The sequence below is a fragment of the Rhodamnia argentea genome, chromosome 1 (genome assembly GCF_020921035.1).
Source record: "Rhodamnia argentea isolate NSW1041297 chromosome 1, ASM2092103v1, whole genome shotgun sequence".
In the NCBI taxonomy this organism is placed as follows: domain Eukaryota; kingdom Viridiplantae; phylum Streptophyta; class Magnoliopsida; order Myrtales; family Myrtaceae; genus Rhodamnia; species Rhodamnia argentea.
In genome coordinates, this window is record NC_063150.1 from 1969547 (window position 1) to 1983926 (window position 14380).

Below are 14380 nucleotides of genomic sequence, written 5' to 3' on the forward strand. Positions count from 1 at the left end.
TAAATAAGCGAGATTGGATTGAATTTTCGTATTGATACGCTTGGCCTTTCTTGAATCGATCATCTATATTGGCCGTTTGATTGAATGGGTTGATTATCTATTGACCGATTGGATATTCGATTTGGGGGTTAATCACTTCGCTATGCATGCAAAGTTAAGTGGATAATTCTGCGAACTCGTATGATGACATCCGGCATCAATTGCATGTATTGGCATGAAAACAACTTTAGGCCGAGTCACGAGCATATTGTGTGAGCATATGGCTAAAAATGGAATTATAAAATGATGGATTGCCAAGTGTGCTTGAGTGGTCACATAATGGGTTTCCCGACAATATCGTGTTGTGCCGACCGGAATTCCACGACTTGTTAGATCCACGCTTTTCCGTGACATCGGATTGAGCGGATGCCGGTCGTAGCTTATGACGGATTGAAACCCTTACGGGGATTCCTAGTAGTTCCGTGTCGTGCCGATCGGAATCACACGGATTATTAGATACCGTCGTTGGAAGTAAGGGACAAAGCCTGGTCCCGCTAGTAGACACTGCTAGTCGTAGTGTAAAGTCACACCGGACGTGTGCATTGGGCCTAATGGCCGTTAATAATTGGATTGTATGCAATTGTAACTAGTCATGAGCGAGTGTGTGTGCATCTCAACTACAAAATTTGGTATGGGACGAATTGAGTAGAACAACGGAAGCACATATTCACACATATTCGAGTTATCATTGCATTTTGTGTGGTATTCTAGTTGACAAGTTGCATATGATTGAGATATCTACATTGAGATATGTGATTGATTGATAGGACGTTGTGAACGAGTTGATGTGATCTCTCGCCTATGAACCGATTGATATGACCGTTACGTCATATTTTGCATTACATCATGTGTAGCTTCTAGCGGGTAAGCTCGCATGTAACTGAAATATTCATATTATGATTCTATGATTACTTAGTAGGGGTTTTGGACGAATCATCGCCCTAGTCGGGCTTAGGTGTTGACTCACCGAGATTTATTTCTCACCCCTACGTTATTAAACCATTTTCGGGTTCTAAGTAATAGAGCTAGTAGTTCTTTGAGAAGGCGATGATGACGAGGGTCACGTAGCTTTGTTTGGAGTAGATACAAAGTTGATCCTACCCGCCCCGAAGTGTGGGGCTGATTAGCGTGTTGTTTCAGTTGGCCTAAGACATGTCCGTAAATGAAATGATATTTTTGAATTGACGTGTTCTTGCTTTTCTATCCCCGAGATATGTTACTGTCTGGGAGTATTATACGTTTCCGCATATGCAGTTAATCTCAAGGGTCGGTAGCGTGCCTAGGATGCTATCCTTTATGACTTGAGAGATGGGTTGGCGGGAATGCCGCGTGCTCGAGGATCGGGGCGTGACAGTCACCCCCCGCCGCTAATCATCGACCATCGCGTTGGCCGCCGCCATCAAGTTGTCGTCTCCGACTACCGGAGTAAAAAAATAAATAATAATTTTTATTTTTAAAGATTAAATAATATTTTAATAATTATTATTATTTTTAAAGAAATTTAAAAAGTTCAAAAAATGAAGTAGAATTTCTTAAGCCGCCAATAATAATTTTTCATAGAATATTTTATATTAATAATATTTCAGAAGTAGAAATTTTCAACCATTACCAAATGAATTTCTACGATCAGAAATAATTTTTGGAGTAGGAGTAGAAAAATCAACTTTCGGTCAGAAGTTGATTTTTGAAGCAAAAGTGTTACCATGTGCGCTCTAAGGCGCTCTTTTCTTCCAATTAACTTACCAAAATACCATCCCATCTCTCTCTCTCTCTCTTCAATTTATTATTTCTATTTTTATCTGGCTATTCTACAAAACTTTCTTTATTTCTATTATCTCTCTTAATTTCATAATATAAATACTCCATTACACCAATCAATATATTAATTTACCATATTTCATTATCTTTTTTACTAGGGAATATGTTCAACTGTAATTTGTGGTTTCATATTTTTATTCACAATAAATTTTTATGTATGGTAGCTCATAAACACACAATTAAGTGCATTTTTTCTAGCTAGTGTGAGTGAAACTATGTTTCAAAGTTAAAAATTAAACTCAATTTCATTATTTATCTAATCTTGATAAAAAGATCGAAAAGAACAATTAATTTGTTAAAAGCGTGTTCAAATGTCAAATATACTTATTTTTAGACCATATCTGAATATTAACAAAGGATAAATGCATAATGGAAATAACATGAAACTTCTTATTGCTCAACCCCTAAAGAAAGTAATAAGTAAAGGTAACTCTCTTATTTTTAGAGAGTGCTTCAAGAAATGAAGTATTCCCCAATTGAGATGAAACTTGGTCCCTGATTCTAATCAGTATTATTCTTATTAGAAATTTCCAATTGAAAAAAAATCCATTTCTAAATCAACTATATTTTTATTTTATTTTATTTAGAAACAAGGAAATTAAGTAAATAAGAATTCAATATATTTAAATATATAAAATAGATTGAATAAAGAAAAAAAACAAAAAAAAAGAAATAAAGAATAAATAGAAAAAATGTGAAGTGATACCAAAAAATAAAATAAAATGAACTCTATTCGATTTTTTTTTTTGTTTGTATTTTATCTATAAGAGGAGATCATAATAGTAAGTGGATCAAAACTTTAAACTATGCTTAAAGTTTTCCGCTAAAAAAATCTAACACGAGTTTAAAAGTGTAAAATATGTAAATAATTTTTCAACCCCATATTGCAATTTACATTAAAATGCAAAAAACTCAAAAGAAAGCACAAATCAACGATGTTTAACTTTAAAAACCTACAAATTTATTTCGAAAAATTATCCACAAGGTCAAAATCTTCTATATAATTAGATTGAGTTTGTAATTTTTAACTTTAAAATAAAGTTTCGCTCAAACTATTTCATGAAAAAATAAGCAATTAATCGTGTGTTGATAAGCCGATATAACTAAACATTTCTAACCTTTCATATAAATTTTATAATTTAAAAAATGAGACCATAATTAAAAATAACTAATGTTTCTAGGCAGAGTGATAACATGATGTATGATAAGATAATATTTTGTTGGGTGTAATTTGGCATTTCTATTGTGAAATTGATAATTTAAGAGAGAAAGTAAAAATAAAGGCAGTTATGTTGGTTAGGATGATAAAAAAAAAACAATAAATGGAAGAGAGAAAAGGGTATTTTCGATCTGTTGATTGGAAAAATGAGTGGTTTAGCCAAAATGGGGTGGAAATAGTGCCACCCTTCTTTTATCCATAATTTTCTTTTCGCCTAACTCTAAAATTATTAACTTGTATTTGTATTTAATATTTCAGTACAAACAGAAGGGTGGTGAAGTAATAATGACGAGTACAACAACAATAGGGTGATGTCTTCTTGGGGACTTCTAATGATTTTTTTTCCTTCCTATATATTTTTATTTACCAAATCTGGTTAGATCAATAGAAAATGAAAAAGTAAACTTAGACTCCGTCTATTTTACGAAAAAATGAATATTTTGATAAATATTTTTTTGAAATTAATATTTGGTATCGCTTTAGATAATCGGTGAGCGACAAATGCGTTCGTTATTGACAGCAATTTATGTCTCCAGACCGAACCAACAAATCATTGCGTAGAATCAACCTTCCGCACTTATGGTTTTTACAAAACCTTCGAAGTGAGAGACAACTTTTTAGCGCCAACATTTTTCGTGCTACTTGCTTAGATCGACTATCATGCTACACTAAATTAAAAATAAATTTATCATTTTTTACTTTCATTACTGTTCGCAATGTCATTCACATTGTTCGAGAAATGATCAAATTCTGGGACCCTTCGTGTCCAGGAACTTTTACAAGTTTCTCCATCAGCAGCAATTGAATCTAAGTTCGTCTTCGCTCGGCATAAAGAGCTCTTACCGATCGAAGGCCGCCACGCTGATGGCCTCACATGACAAACGCAGCAACTGCATCAATGATAGTCGACAAGGCTGTCGATTGGCGATCCAAAACAGCGGAGATTCCATACAGACTAGCCTGTGAATTGTCCAGTACACACAGTTCTTCATGGCCGACGGCGACATTCCCAAGATCTGGGCATCCCTGAGGAGGGCACAGAACTCAGGAAATCCGAAATGAGGCCGACAAGGACGGTGCGCGTGCCCGAACAACCGGAGAGAAGGAGCTTGTTGAGGAGCACCGTGAGGGAAGCGCGTGGCTTCTCAATGGTAAAGTAAGGAGGGAAGGATATCTGGAAAGTGGCCGAAGAAGAGCGCCAATTGAGATGGAGGCGAAGACGCGAGACGATCGCGCGCCGACGAGTGAACACGCAACCGAGCAGTGCCGGCAGATGGTGCGTGTACTGAGGAGGCAGAGAGGGAGGAACTCTTTGCTCCCAACGTCACCGTGTCGGCGGTGGTTCCACTGGCGTCAGCCATTGCAAGAGCAGGGAGAGAGCGGAGGGATCCCACAAGGAGTTGTGGCTGGAGCACTGGCATTGCACGGAAATTTTAGAACTTGGAACTCAAGTCAGTTGAAAAACGCGGGAAAAGTGTCGTAAAGAAAAAAAAAAAGTTCTAAATTTACTTTTTTGTATTTGTATTGATTGAGTCAATCCGGCAAATTTTAACCGAAAATCGCTGACATGGATGTCGATTGTCCTACGTGGCACAACCGGCGCTTACCTGGATATTTTTTAATTTTATTTTTAATGTGTTTAAATATTTTTTCATTTTTTTCATTTTTCTCTCTTTTTTGAATAATAATTACCAAAACTATTATTAAAAATATTTTAAAAATATCCAGGTCGGCGTCGGCCATGCCATGTAGGACAACCGACGTACACGTCGGCGATTTCCAGCCAAAATTGGCCGGATTAACTCAATTAACACAAATATAAAAAGGTTCATAACTCGAGTGGCACAAATGCAAAAGATTTATGACCGAATCGACATCAATATAATGTTTATGACTGAATTGACATCAATGCAATAAGTTTAAGACTTTTTTTTGACAATTTTCCTATTATTGTCTAACGAAGCCACGTTTTAATACTCATGGTGGTATTCGATGCGCTTTTACTTTTTTTTATCTATCTCCACAACATTAGTAACGAACAAAAATAACTAGAGTCTAAAATAATAATGAAAAAAAAATTACAGATGAAACAGATGAATCGATGAATCATTGAAAGGTTATAGGCTTTTCGTATTAAATAAAAATAATACCACAAATTTCAATTAATTTTTCTATCTCGAGTGTAATTTATGAAATTCCCCATGTAATTACTTGGGACTAGACAAGTATTTCCTATTGGACCGACTAAAGCTCAAGCTCAACCAAGCTCGGCCCTCTTTGAAACGAGCTATATTCAGTAACGGGAAGGACAAGCCAGGCCCAAAATTCGCGACGACCACTCAATCACTATCTATAAATTATTAAAACAAAGTGGTTAAGCATGTTTAATGAAAATGATTGCTCGTATCGCTTGCAAAAATGACTGAACCAGAGATGTTTTCATCGTCCATCGAAATATTTAGATAGAAGTTTTGCTGTCGATAGTGAGAAAACATTTTCTGTCGGCTAATTATTTTAAGCGATATAAGCAATCGTTTTTTGAAAAATATTTTCCGAATCTTCCGTTTCAACGAAACAAATGGGAGCCTTCGCGTATAAATGATTTCCAACTTAGCAAAGAAAATAACGGGAACGAGTTTCTTGAAACGAGATCGAAGCCCGATCGATAAGAAACGATTTTTACAATTACATTGCCGGCCGCAGAATGACACCCCGTGCTATTATGCTGCTAAACCTAACATTTTTTTTTTCTTTTAAGGAGAGATATGAGTTGCCCGTGAAACTACGCTCTCGCTTACTGATATCGTATATAAGCCAAGTTTGTCAACAAAAACAACGTTTTTTTTTTTCCTATGAAATCGACAAGAAACGATCAACCTTAGCTCCCTAGATAAGTTCTACAATAAGAAAAATTCTTCATTGATTTCATCGTTTACGTTTGATTCCGATGGAGACAACCTTAAAATACTGAGGTTTCGGCATGTCAAGCGCCGCGTGGACCTTTTCATGATTCAGAAGAAAGTTCACACGACGAAGTTGCAAATTGTTGACTTTATAGGGAACTATGGGTGCAATGACTCGATCTTATATAGAACAAAGTTTGAGAATGAATGTCTTCTTCGTCACCAAGTCTTTTTTCTATTTTCTCGCTTTCGAGGGGTTGGAAAGCAAGCAATCATTTTGCATCACTCGTGGGGCCCGACGGCAGGTTTCAATATCACTTGTCGATGTTTCCGATTTCAACTCCGTCTGTTTCGCGAAAATTAAATAATTTGTAAAATATTTGTATAAAATAATCGCTTGTATTGTGTTAATAATTAGCGAACGAAAGATATTTTCATTATCGGCAACAATTTAAATATTCTTATGGACGATGATTTTTTTTTTCTTTCGGATCACTTTTATATGCAATACAAACAATGATTTTTAGGAAAATATTTTTTCAAATTTATTTATTTTTTACAAAATAAACGAAACCTTGTTATCATCTTAATTGAAATTCGGGATTTATGGATGAAAAGTTTGGAACTTAGGCTAGCCTAAGACCAAAGTACATTAATAGCATTCAATGTTATTTATCAACTTCAACAAGAAAAGGTCAAACCCTACTGGAACCAACCAGAGGGGCGCCATAAAGTCTAAGCAGGTGCACGGGCTCACATGACACACACACATATATAGATATATCAGTATGTCATGTGTACTATAGATTAAAAATAGGATCGATTAAATACATAATGTAGAGTGTATAATTGTGTTTCAACTGTATAGTCAATTCTCTTCCTAATTCGCTCCTACTTTCGTCCATTTAAGTTTCCGATATCGATGGTCACTATACTTTATCAATTAAGGTCACTAATGTTTTAGTTCCAATCGGCATGAGATCAGCATCACACATGTTATCGAAAAAAGGTTCGGGCCAAAATTCAACCTTAAATATTATCGTTCTCCGATGCACAAATTGTGAAAAGATCATTGTTCAGGGGCATTTAATGTTTGAAATCGAAATTTGGTGATTCGAGAAATTCAAACTAACAAAACCCTTAACCCAATTCAACTATTTGGAGGAGAAGTCGTAAAAAAAAAAAAAAAACACTTGTAAAAAATAGCAATGATTCATTTGTTTCACAGACAACGAATTATTTGAAAATATTTTTCAAAATATTGATTGCTTGCATCATTTATAAATAAGAATGAATTGAAAATATATTCATCATCCAGGTAAGCCTAAATATTTTGAAAAATAGAATCGGAAACTCTTAAAAAAATCGCAAAAAGTACCATATCAATATCCAAAGATGGAATTTCCAATTTTCTCTATTAATTTATCAGCTCGAGGGTGCCCCAGGGACCCAACTTTTGACATCTCTCTTCTGAGCCGACAACAACGTATTTGATTACCAAACTTTTCTTATGTCCGCACATATAAGCACTGAGGTTTAGGTGATATAAATTATGATTTTGCATGTCAAACTTTCACACACCAAACACCAAAGATAATTTCAACCCCACAAGTCAACATTTTGATAGGGTTCTGGTGCACAGATAGCACGTCTCCATCTCAAAATTTCTGTGGACGATCTCCAACCGTGACCAAAAGTCAAGATTAGAACTGCCCCGGCCTTCATTCGTTAGACCCTAATTCCACTTATCTATCTAGATGGGGTGGGTTTAATTTTCTTTTTGTCGAGTTAATCGCGTTTTGATAAGATGGAAGCTCGCCGCACAAAGAGTTTTAGAGATTCGCACAAGACTTTTTTGGAAGTTGTACGAGATAAAAAAAAAAGTATTTGTGTATATGTATCCAATAAACGTCATACACCACGCCATCACTTGGCATGAGATATAACTTATATTAATAATCACCATAAGCGCGGCAAATAAACATGATCAACACGAATCATAATCAACGGGGTAGGCTTGGCTGGCCTGGCTAGGCCTAGTGACGGGCACGAAAATCCTTCTTAGGCTCTTAAGCCTACATATGCTTAAAAACTATTGACATCTTTACACCATATTGATTGAGACTTAGGCGAATCAAGGTCGGTAGGCAGGGCTAAAGAGGGAAATCGCTAGCCAAGCCAAACCCCTCCAATTTTACCCTCCAAGCATACCTAGCATGGATAGACTTGGCAAGCCGCTCATCCGTGTGATGAAGTTCTAATGTTGATAGGATAGAAGCATATCAAACTTTGGCTACGTAATCTCCGACGCCACGTCGGCCTTTCTTCTCTTTTGAGGGCTTATTCGAAAGCGAATGCAATGCTTATTGATCGTGAAATCTCGGAGTAATACGGAACGAACCGTTCCGTTCGAGAGAGGGCGCGCGTTTTTCAAATTTACCCTCCTTTTCCATAAAACAAAGAGGGGTGGGCAGACCAAATTTACCAAACTCCTGTCCTAGAATTTGGAGGCTACATTAAATATCTCTTGTATCTCAACAACTGTTCCCTCATAATTTCTGGCTACCAAATAAGTGAGTCCCAATCACAGAGAGAGTCCCCGGTCCCCGTCTGCAAGGACTTTGGGGTTTTCTTCTGGCGTTGCCTCTAGAGGATCCATTCAATCTCATTTGATTTCTGATGGGTGTGACATGACATCGCATCATAAATGCATTTTTGTCCTATCCTAAGATTCCCATCTTCATATGAGCCTCATAGAATCATTTCGCCCGTGGGAATAAAACATTAAATCTTGTCTTCCAATTGGGTCGTTTTCAAAATATCAATTCAAATCAGATGCGTTGCCAATGAGGACATCCTAGTGTCCCATCCTGTTCCTCTTCTAATGCCGTTTGGAAAGGGTTGAGGAAAAAAAGAAAAAGACTTTATTTTGGAGTTAAATGTCTTTATTTTTTCCTCTTCATTGAATGATAACGTTAAATTAGTACCTAGCGGAAGAGGGGGTGTGAACACTTTGAGCACGAATAATAATCGTTATGTTTCTCTATGTTTTTATTTTATTTTTATGTTCTCGAGAACATGCTTGAAATAGAAATTCATTTGATAAAATAATTTCATTTTTTTATTTTGGAGATGATCTTTTAGCTCAGAAATAGGTTTGAAACAGAAATGAAAAGTATGAATTTTCTACTTTTCTCTTTCTGGAATAGAAATGGAAATATTTTTTTTTATCATCGCTCGCTTCATCTCTCTCGCGTGTGATCTATGTCTCTCTCTCTCTCTCTCTTTGTCTCTCTCTCTCTCTCTCATGTCCTAGGCTGCCAATCGAGGTCCGATGACCGATAACCGTAGAAATTTTATACTATTATTAATTTTATTTCATTATCAAACACGTTTCTCTGCTCAGAAACTCGTCCGGAGAGTGAGAAAAATAGCTTTTTGGAACAAAATGGTTATCATTCATGCCTTTAAGAGTGGGGGAAGAGAGCATGGAAGGAAAGTTGGTGAACTATTATCATTGATGAAGATGTATAGCGATGGAGGAAGTGTTTGATATTGATATTTATATTTATGATGATGACCTCAAATAATTTCGTCCTCAGAGAATAATCGATCAAATGCAATTGTCAACTTAAATCAAGAGAAGGCCAACAACTTTTGATAACGATTGTTAATGTTGATGCGCACACATTTGGATGTGCTAGGATAGAAAGAGATAGGTAGGAGTTGCTCTGCTTGTTCAGCGAGAGAGAGAGGGAGGGAGTAGGAGGTGGGTAGTGGACTCACTCTTACTAGAGGGTAAAATTTGATAAAGATTGCTAATTAGTGAGTTTTGTGTTTTGTTCAAACTTAGAAAATGGGATGGGATCCTCCCTAGGCGGTCCGTGGACTTTTGTGGCTCTCCACGGCGCTTTCGGACAAATAGGTTTCAATGTGATGTAAATTAAAGGCAAAGAGGAAAGATTACGCGAGACTTTGCTTGGCAAACCAATCGATTGTTTTGGCCGGTGAGTCGAAATATCGAGCATATGATTGACTATTATTAATGCTCTTAGTCAGCAAATTTTTTTTACTATCTCTGTTTTTTTTTTTTGGGTAACACAAATATTTCGAAAACCACTTTTTTTTTTAAAAACTTTTGGTGTCTAAGCCACGTAAAGCAGCCGACGATCTGATCGGAACACGGTGGCCCTTTTACCTACCCTAATCGGATAATTACCGAGGATGGAAGTTCATGGGTTAGCCCAAGAGAAAGGGAACTGGATCCCCTAACATTGCCAAGGGGTGACATGATCGATCCGGGCCGTTCAAATAAAAAATGGACGGTCCGGATTGATCTACATCACTTTTTTAAAAATTTTGAAATTTCCCACCAAAAAATTTCTCCCTTTTTAAAAGATGATGTGGATGAATCCAAATCGTCCATTTTGAAATGGACGGTCCGGATTTCTCAATGTCACCCCTACCTTTGTGGTAGGGGATCCGTATCCAAAAGGAAGTGCCTCCATAAAGATTCAAATCGAGTACAACATTAATTAAATTTGGCTTAAAATTTGACAACCCTTAATTTTTTTTTTTGGGTGCAAATAACAATCCTTAATTAAGAGCCGAAAGAAGAGAGAGATTTCCCAAATCCCAAAAGGGCAATAAATTCAATGAAACTCCATGTAGATGGACCAATCCATCCTAATTCTTCTTTGTAACCTCGTCCAAAGGAAAAGCAAAGAGAAGAAAAGCAAGACGAGAAACGAACAACATTCTTTCCTCGTCCTATCTTGACCTGCCGGATGTCGAAAAGCTAAGACGGCGTTCGCACCGGACCCCTTGATTTCGATCGGCCACGATCGAAGTTCACGTGATCGAACGATCGCGGTGCATTGAGCTCACATGTAATCAGTACGTCAGATGATAGCCGGTGCGGCCAATCACACGTAAAGAAGAATTTTATTTGCAATGCCTCCACGGAATTTTACGTTGTTCTAGAAGCAAATAGGGACAATTCGCAAGGAAAAATATCCTCTCTCTCTCTCTCTCTCTCTAGAGTGACGTCACGTCCGGGCAGGTTCAGATTGGGCCGGTGGCTACCATACAATTCAACCCATGCAAACCTAACAACGTTGAATTGGAACCCAAGCGCACCCTTTTATGCATTTAAACCACACATGATGCGCTCACGCCCGAAAGAAAAATTAAGAAAACGAAGTTCCAAAGTACATTTCAAATTCTCCTTCTGCAGCCGCTTTGTTGTTCTTCTTCTTCTTCAATGTTCACGATACATATCTCATAACCCCGAAAAGGCGGCGACCAGGACCAGGACCAGGACGATAGTAAGGAGCCCAGCGTCTTCCCACTTGACGACGCAGCCATGATGAACCGGGTCTGCTTCGTTCTGCCCGCGGATCAGTCCGGCGAGATCTATCGAAAGCCCGCGAAAGAAGGGCTCGAGAAACAGCGCCATCGGTATTGTGGAGGTCCGGTTCTTGGTTTAATTCGCAAGCAGTTGCATAGGCTGCATGACTCCAGATGGGCGGTGAAGTTTTGCCATCGTCAAGAAGAGGACGGCGGCGATCGGGAAGAAAAGCCCAAGAAGCAACAGTCTGGTGTCTTCTTTGACATGGAAGGAGTCCAATTAGCTGACAAGGTTGGGAAGGAGAATCCCAGGATCTTCAGCTACTCGGAGCTCTACATTGGCTCTAATGGATTCAGTGAGAATGAGGTTCTTGGAAGTGGAGGCTTCGGAAGGGTGTACCGCGCGGTCTTGCCGAGCGATGGAACGGTGGTCGCGGTGAAATGCGTGGTGGAGAGAGGGGAGAGGTTCGAGAAGACCTTCGAGGCGGAGCTCCTGGCAGTGGCCCATCTCCGGCACCGGAATTTGGTCCGGCTCAGAGGGTGGTGTGTCCATGAGGATCAGCTGCTACTTGTCTATGACTACATGCCGAACCGGAGCTTGGACCGAATTCTGTTCCAACGGGCCGCGGAGAGCCCAGCCCCTTCGCCTCTCAGCTGGGAGAGGCGACGGGAGATCGTCCGAGGATTGGCAGCCGCTCTGCATTACCTCCATGAGCAGCTAGAGACGCAGATCATCCACCGTGATGTCAAGACGAGCAACGTGATGCTCGATTCTCACTTCAACGCCCGGCTTGGGGACTTCGGGTTGGCCCGGTGGCTCGAGCACGAGCTCGAGTACCGTGCCGAGGCGGCGCCACCGCCGTCCAAGATCCACAGCCGGTTCCATTTGGCGGAGACCACCAGGATCGGTGGCACTATCGGGTACATGCCACCTGAGAGCTTCCAGAGGCGGAGCGCTGCGACGTCCAAGTCAGATGTCTTCAGCTTCGGGATCGTAGTGCTGGAGGTGACCTCCGGGAGGCGGGCAGTCGACCTCGCGTGCCCGGACGAGCAAATCGTGTTGCTTGATTGGGTCAGGAGGCTATCTGACGAAGGCAGGCTGCTAAAAGCAGGGGACAGTAGGCTATCCGACGGCTCGCACCGCCTCTCAGACATGGAAAACATGATCCATCTCGGCCTGCTCTGCACGCTCCATGACCCGCAGTGGCGGCCGAGCATGAAATGGGTGGTTGAGGTGCTTTCCGGCGACGTTCCGGGGAAGCTGCCCGCCCTCCCTTCCTTCCAGTCATACCCCTTGTACATCTCTCTGGCCTCCCCGACAAGCACAAGTATGAGCAGCACGACCACGGGACTAGGCCGGTCCGGCACCACGTCGACCACCACTACCACGAATGGCACCGCATTTAGCCCGTCCCACTATGTCACTGCTGATGCCGAAACCATATATGCGACAGCCGAAAGAGGAGAGACCAATAGCAATACTGACAATTCCTCCTCCGCTAACGGCGGTGGCCGTCCCCGAGCGAATGCTTTCTTCTCGGTCGAAACCCCGCGCGAGATATCATACAAAGAGCTCGTCGCTGCCACAGAAAATTTCTCCGAGTCGCGGAGGGTTGCAGAGCTAGACTTTGGGACGGCTTACCGCGGGTTCCTCGATAACCGGCAGCACATCCTGGTCAAGAGGCTCGGCATGAACAAGTGCCCTGCACTACGAGCCCGGTTCTCGAATGAGTTGCACAATTTGGGCAGGCTCCGGCATCGCAACCTAGTGCAGCTCCGTGGATGGTGCACCGAGCAAGGAGAGATGCTCGTAGTGTACGACTACTCGACGAACTGCCTCCTGAGCCATCTCCTGTTCCATCATGAGGATCCACGGAGGGGCCGCCCCGTCTTGCGATGGCGTCAAAGGTACAACATCATCAGGTCGCTCGCTTCTGCGATTCTTTACCTTCATGAAGATTGGGACGAGCAAGTGATTCACAGAAACATCACCTCTTCCGCCATCGTTCTCGATCCAGACATGAACCCGCGGCTTAGCTGTTTTGCCCTTGCCGAATTCTTGACAAGAAACGATCAAGGGCATCGCGCAGCGCAAAGTGCAAACAGATCGGTTCGAGGGATCTTCGGCTACATGTCGCCTGAGTATATTGAATCAGGGGAAGCAAACACGATGACAGACATATACAGCTTCGGTGTCGTGATACTTGAGGTGGTCACAGGATGTATGGCGGTCGATTTTCGGAGGCCTGAAGCGTTCCTAGTGAGAAGGGTGTCTGAATTAGAGGCACAGATGAAAGCAATAGACGAATTGGTTGACATGAGACTGAACGGCGAGTATGATCCTAGAGAACTGATGAGATTGGTCAAATTGGGAATGGCATGCACGAGATCCGACCCGGGATCAAGACCGAGCATCAGGCAGATTGTGAGCATCCTCGACGGGAATGATCGGTGCTTCTTACGATGTCAGAACGAGAGCGTGAATGAGTGGAAGCAAAGGAATGCCACTTCTTTGTCAATGATTAGAAGTATGCAAGCTCTAGGAATTCAATAGGATCTGCCAAACCAGTATGAGATTTTATAAGAGAAGAAACTTGACACCGTCATCAAATCGTCGAGAGCGATCTGCGGATCATTCCTTGCGCTATAGAGTACGGAGAGAATGTAATAGGATGAATGGTAGTATGCATGTACGGAGATTATTATAGTCACTGGAGTGTCACTATGGACTGTATACAGTACCTCCACATTGCAATTTTTATGAGTGCTTGTGTATGTATTCGGTTCAGCGCACGCATGTATAGACATTGCCCGAGTTTCGGTTCTTATGCGAAGTTCTGTCCATCTCTATGTGTGGCAGAATAAGCAGACACTTCCTCAAGGAATGTTTGACATGTCCTAGGGATGGAGAGACTGTATAGGTCCACTACTAGCTAATCTCTACGACAGAGGAAGCAAACACTTTTGGAAGAAAAAGACTTGGAAAACGAAAGATCCTGCAGAGCGCTTCTCTCAACTATCTGTCCATTATAAACAAGAAGATATGTCTGTT

At 40.6% G+C, this 14380-nt stretch overlaps 1 protein-coding gene across 1 annotated transcript; it reads left to right on the plus strand.

The window, feature by feature from the left end:
* The first annotated feature begins 11152 nt into the window (after positions 1–11152).
* On the plus strand, positions 11153–13926 carry LOC115743334 (receptor like protein kinase S.2). Its single transcript, XM_030678066.2, has one exon. It carries the CDS (start codon positions 11345–11347, stop codon positions 13880–13882), a length of 2538 nt encoding a protein of 845 aa, XP_030533926.1. The 5' UTR covers positions 11153–11344; the 3' UTR covers positions 13883–13926.
* The last annotated feature ends 454 nt before the right edge of the window (positions 13927–14380 follow it).

Coding starts and splice junctions, on each gene's coding strand:
- LOC115743334 (XM_030678066.2), top strand. CDS start 11,345: ATGATGAACCGGGTCTGCTTCGTTCTGCCCGCGGATCAGTCCGGCGAG.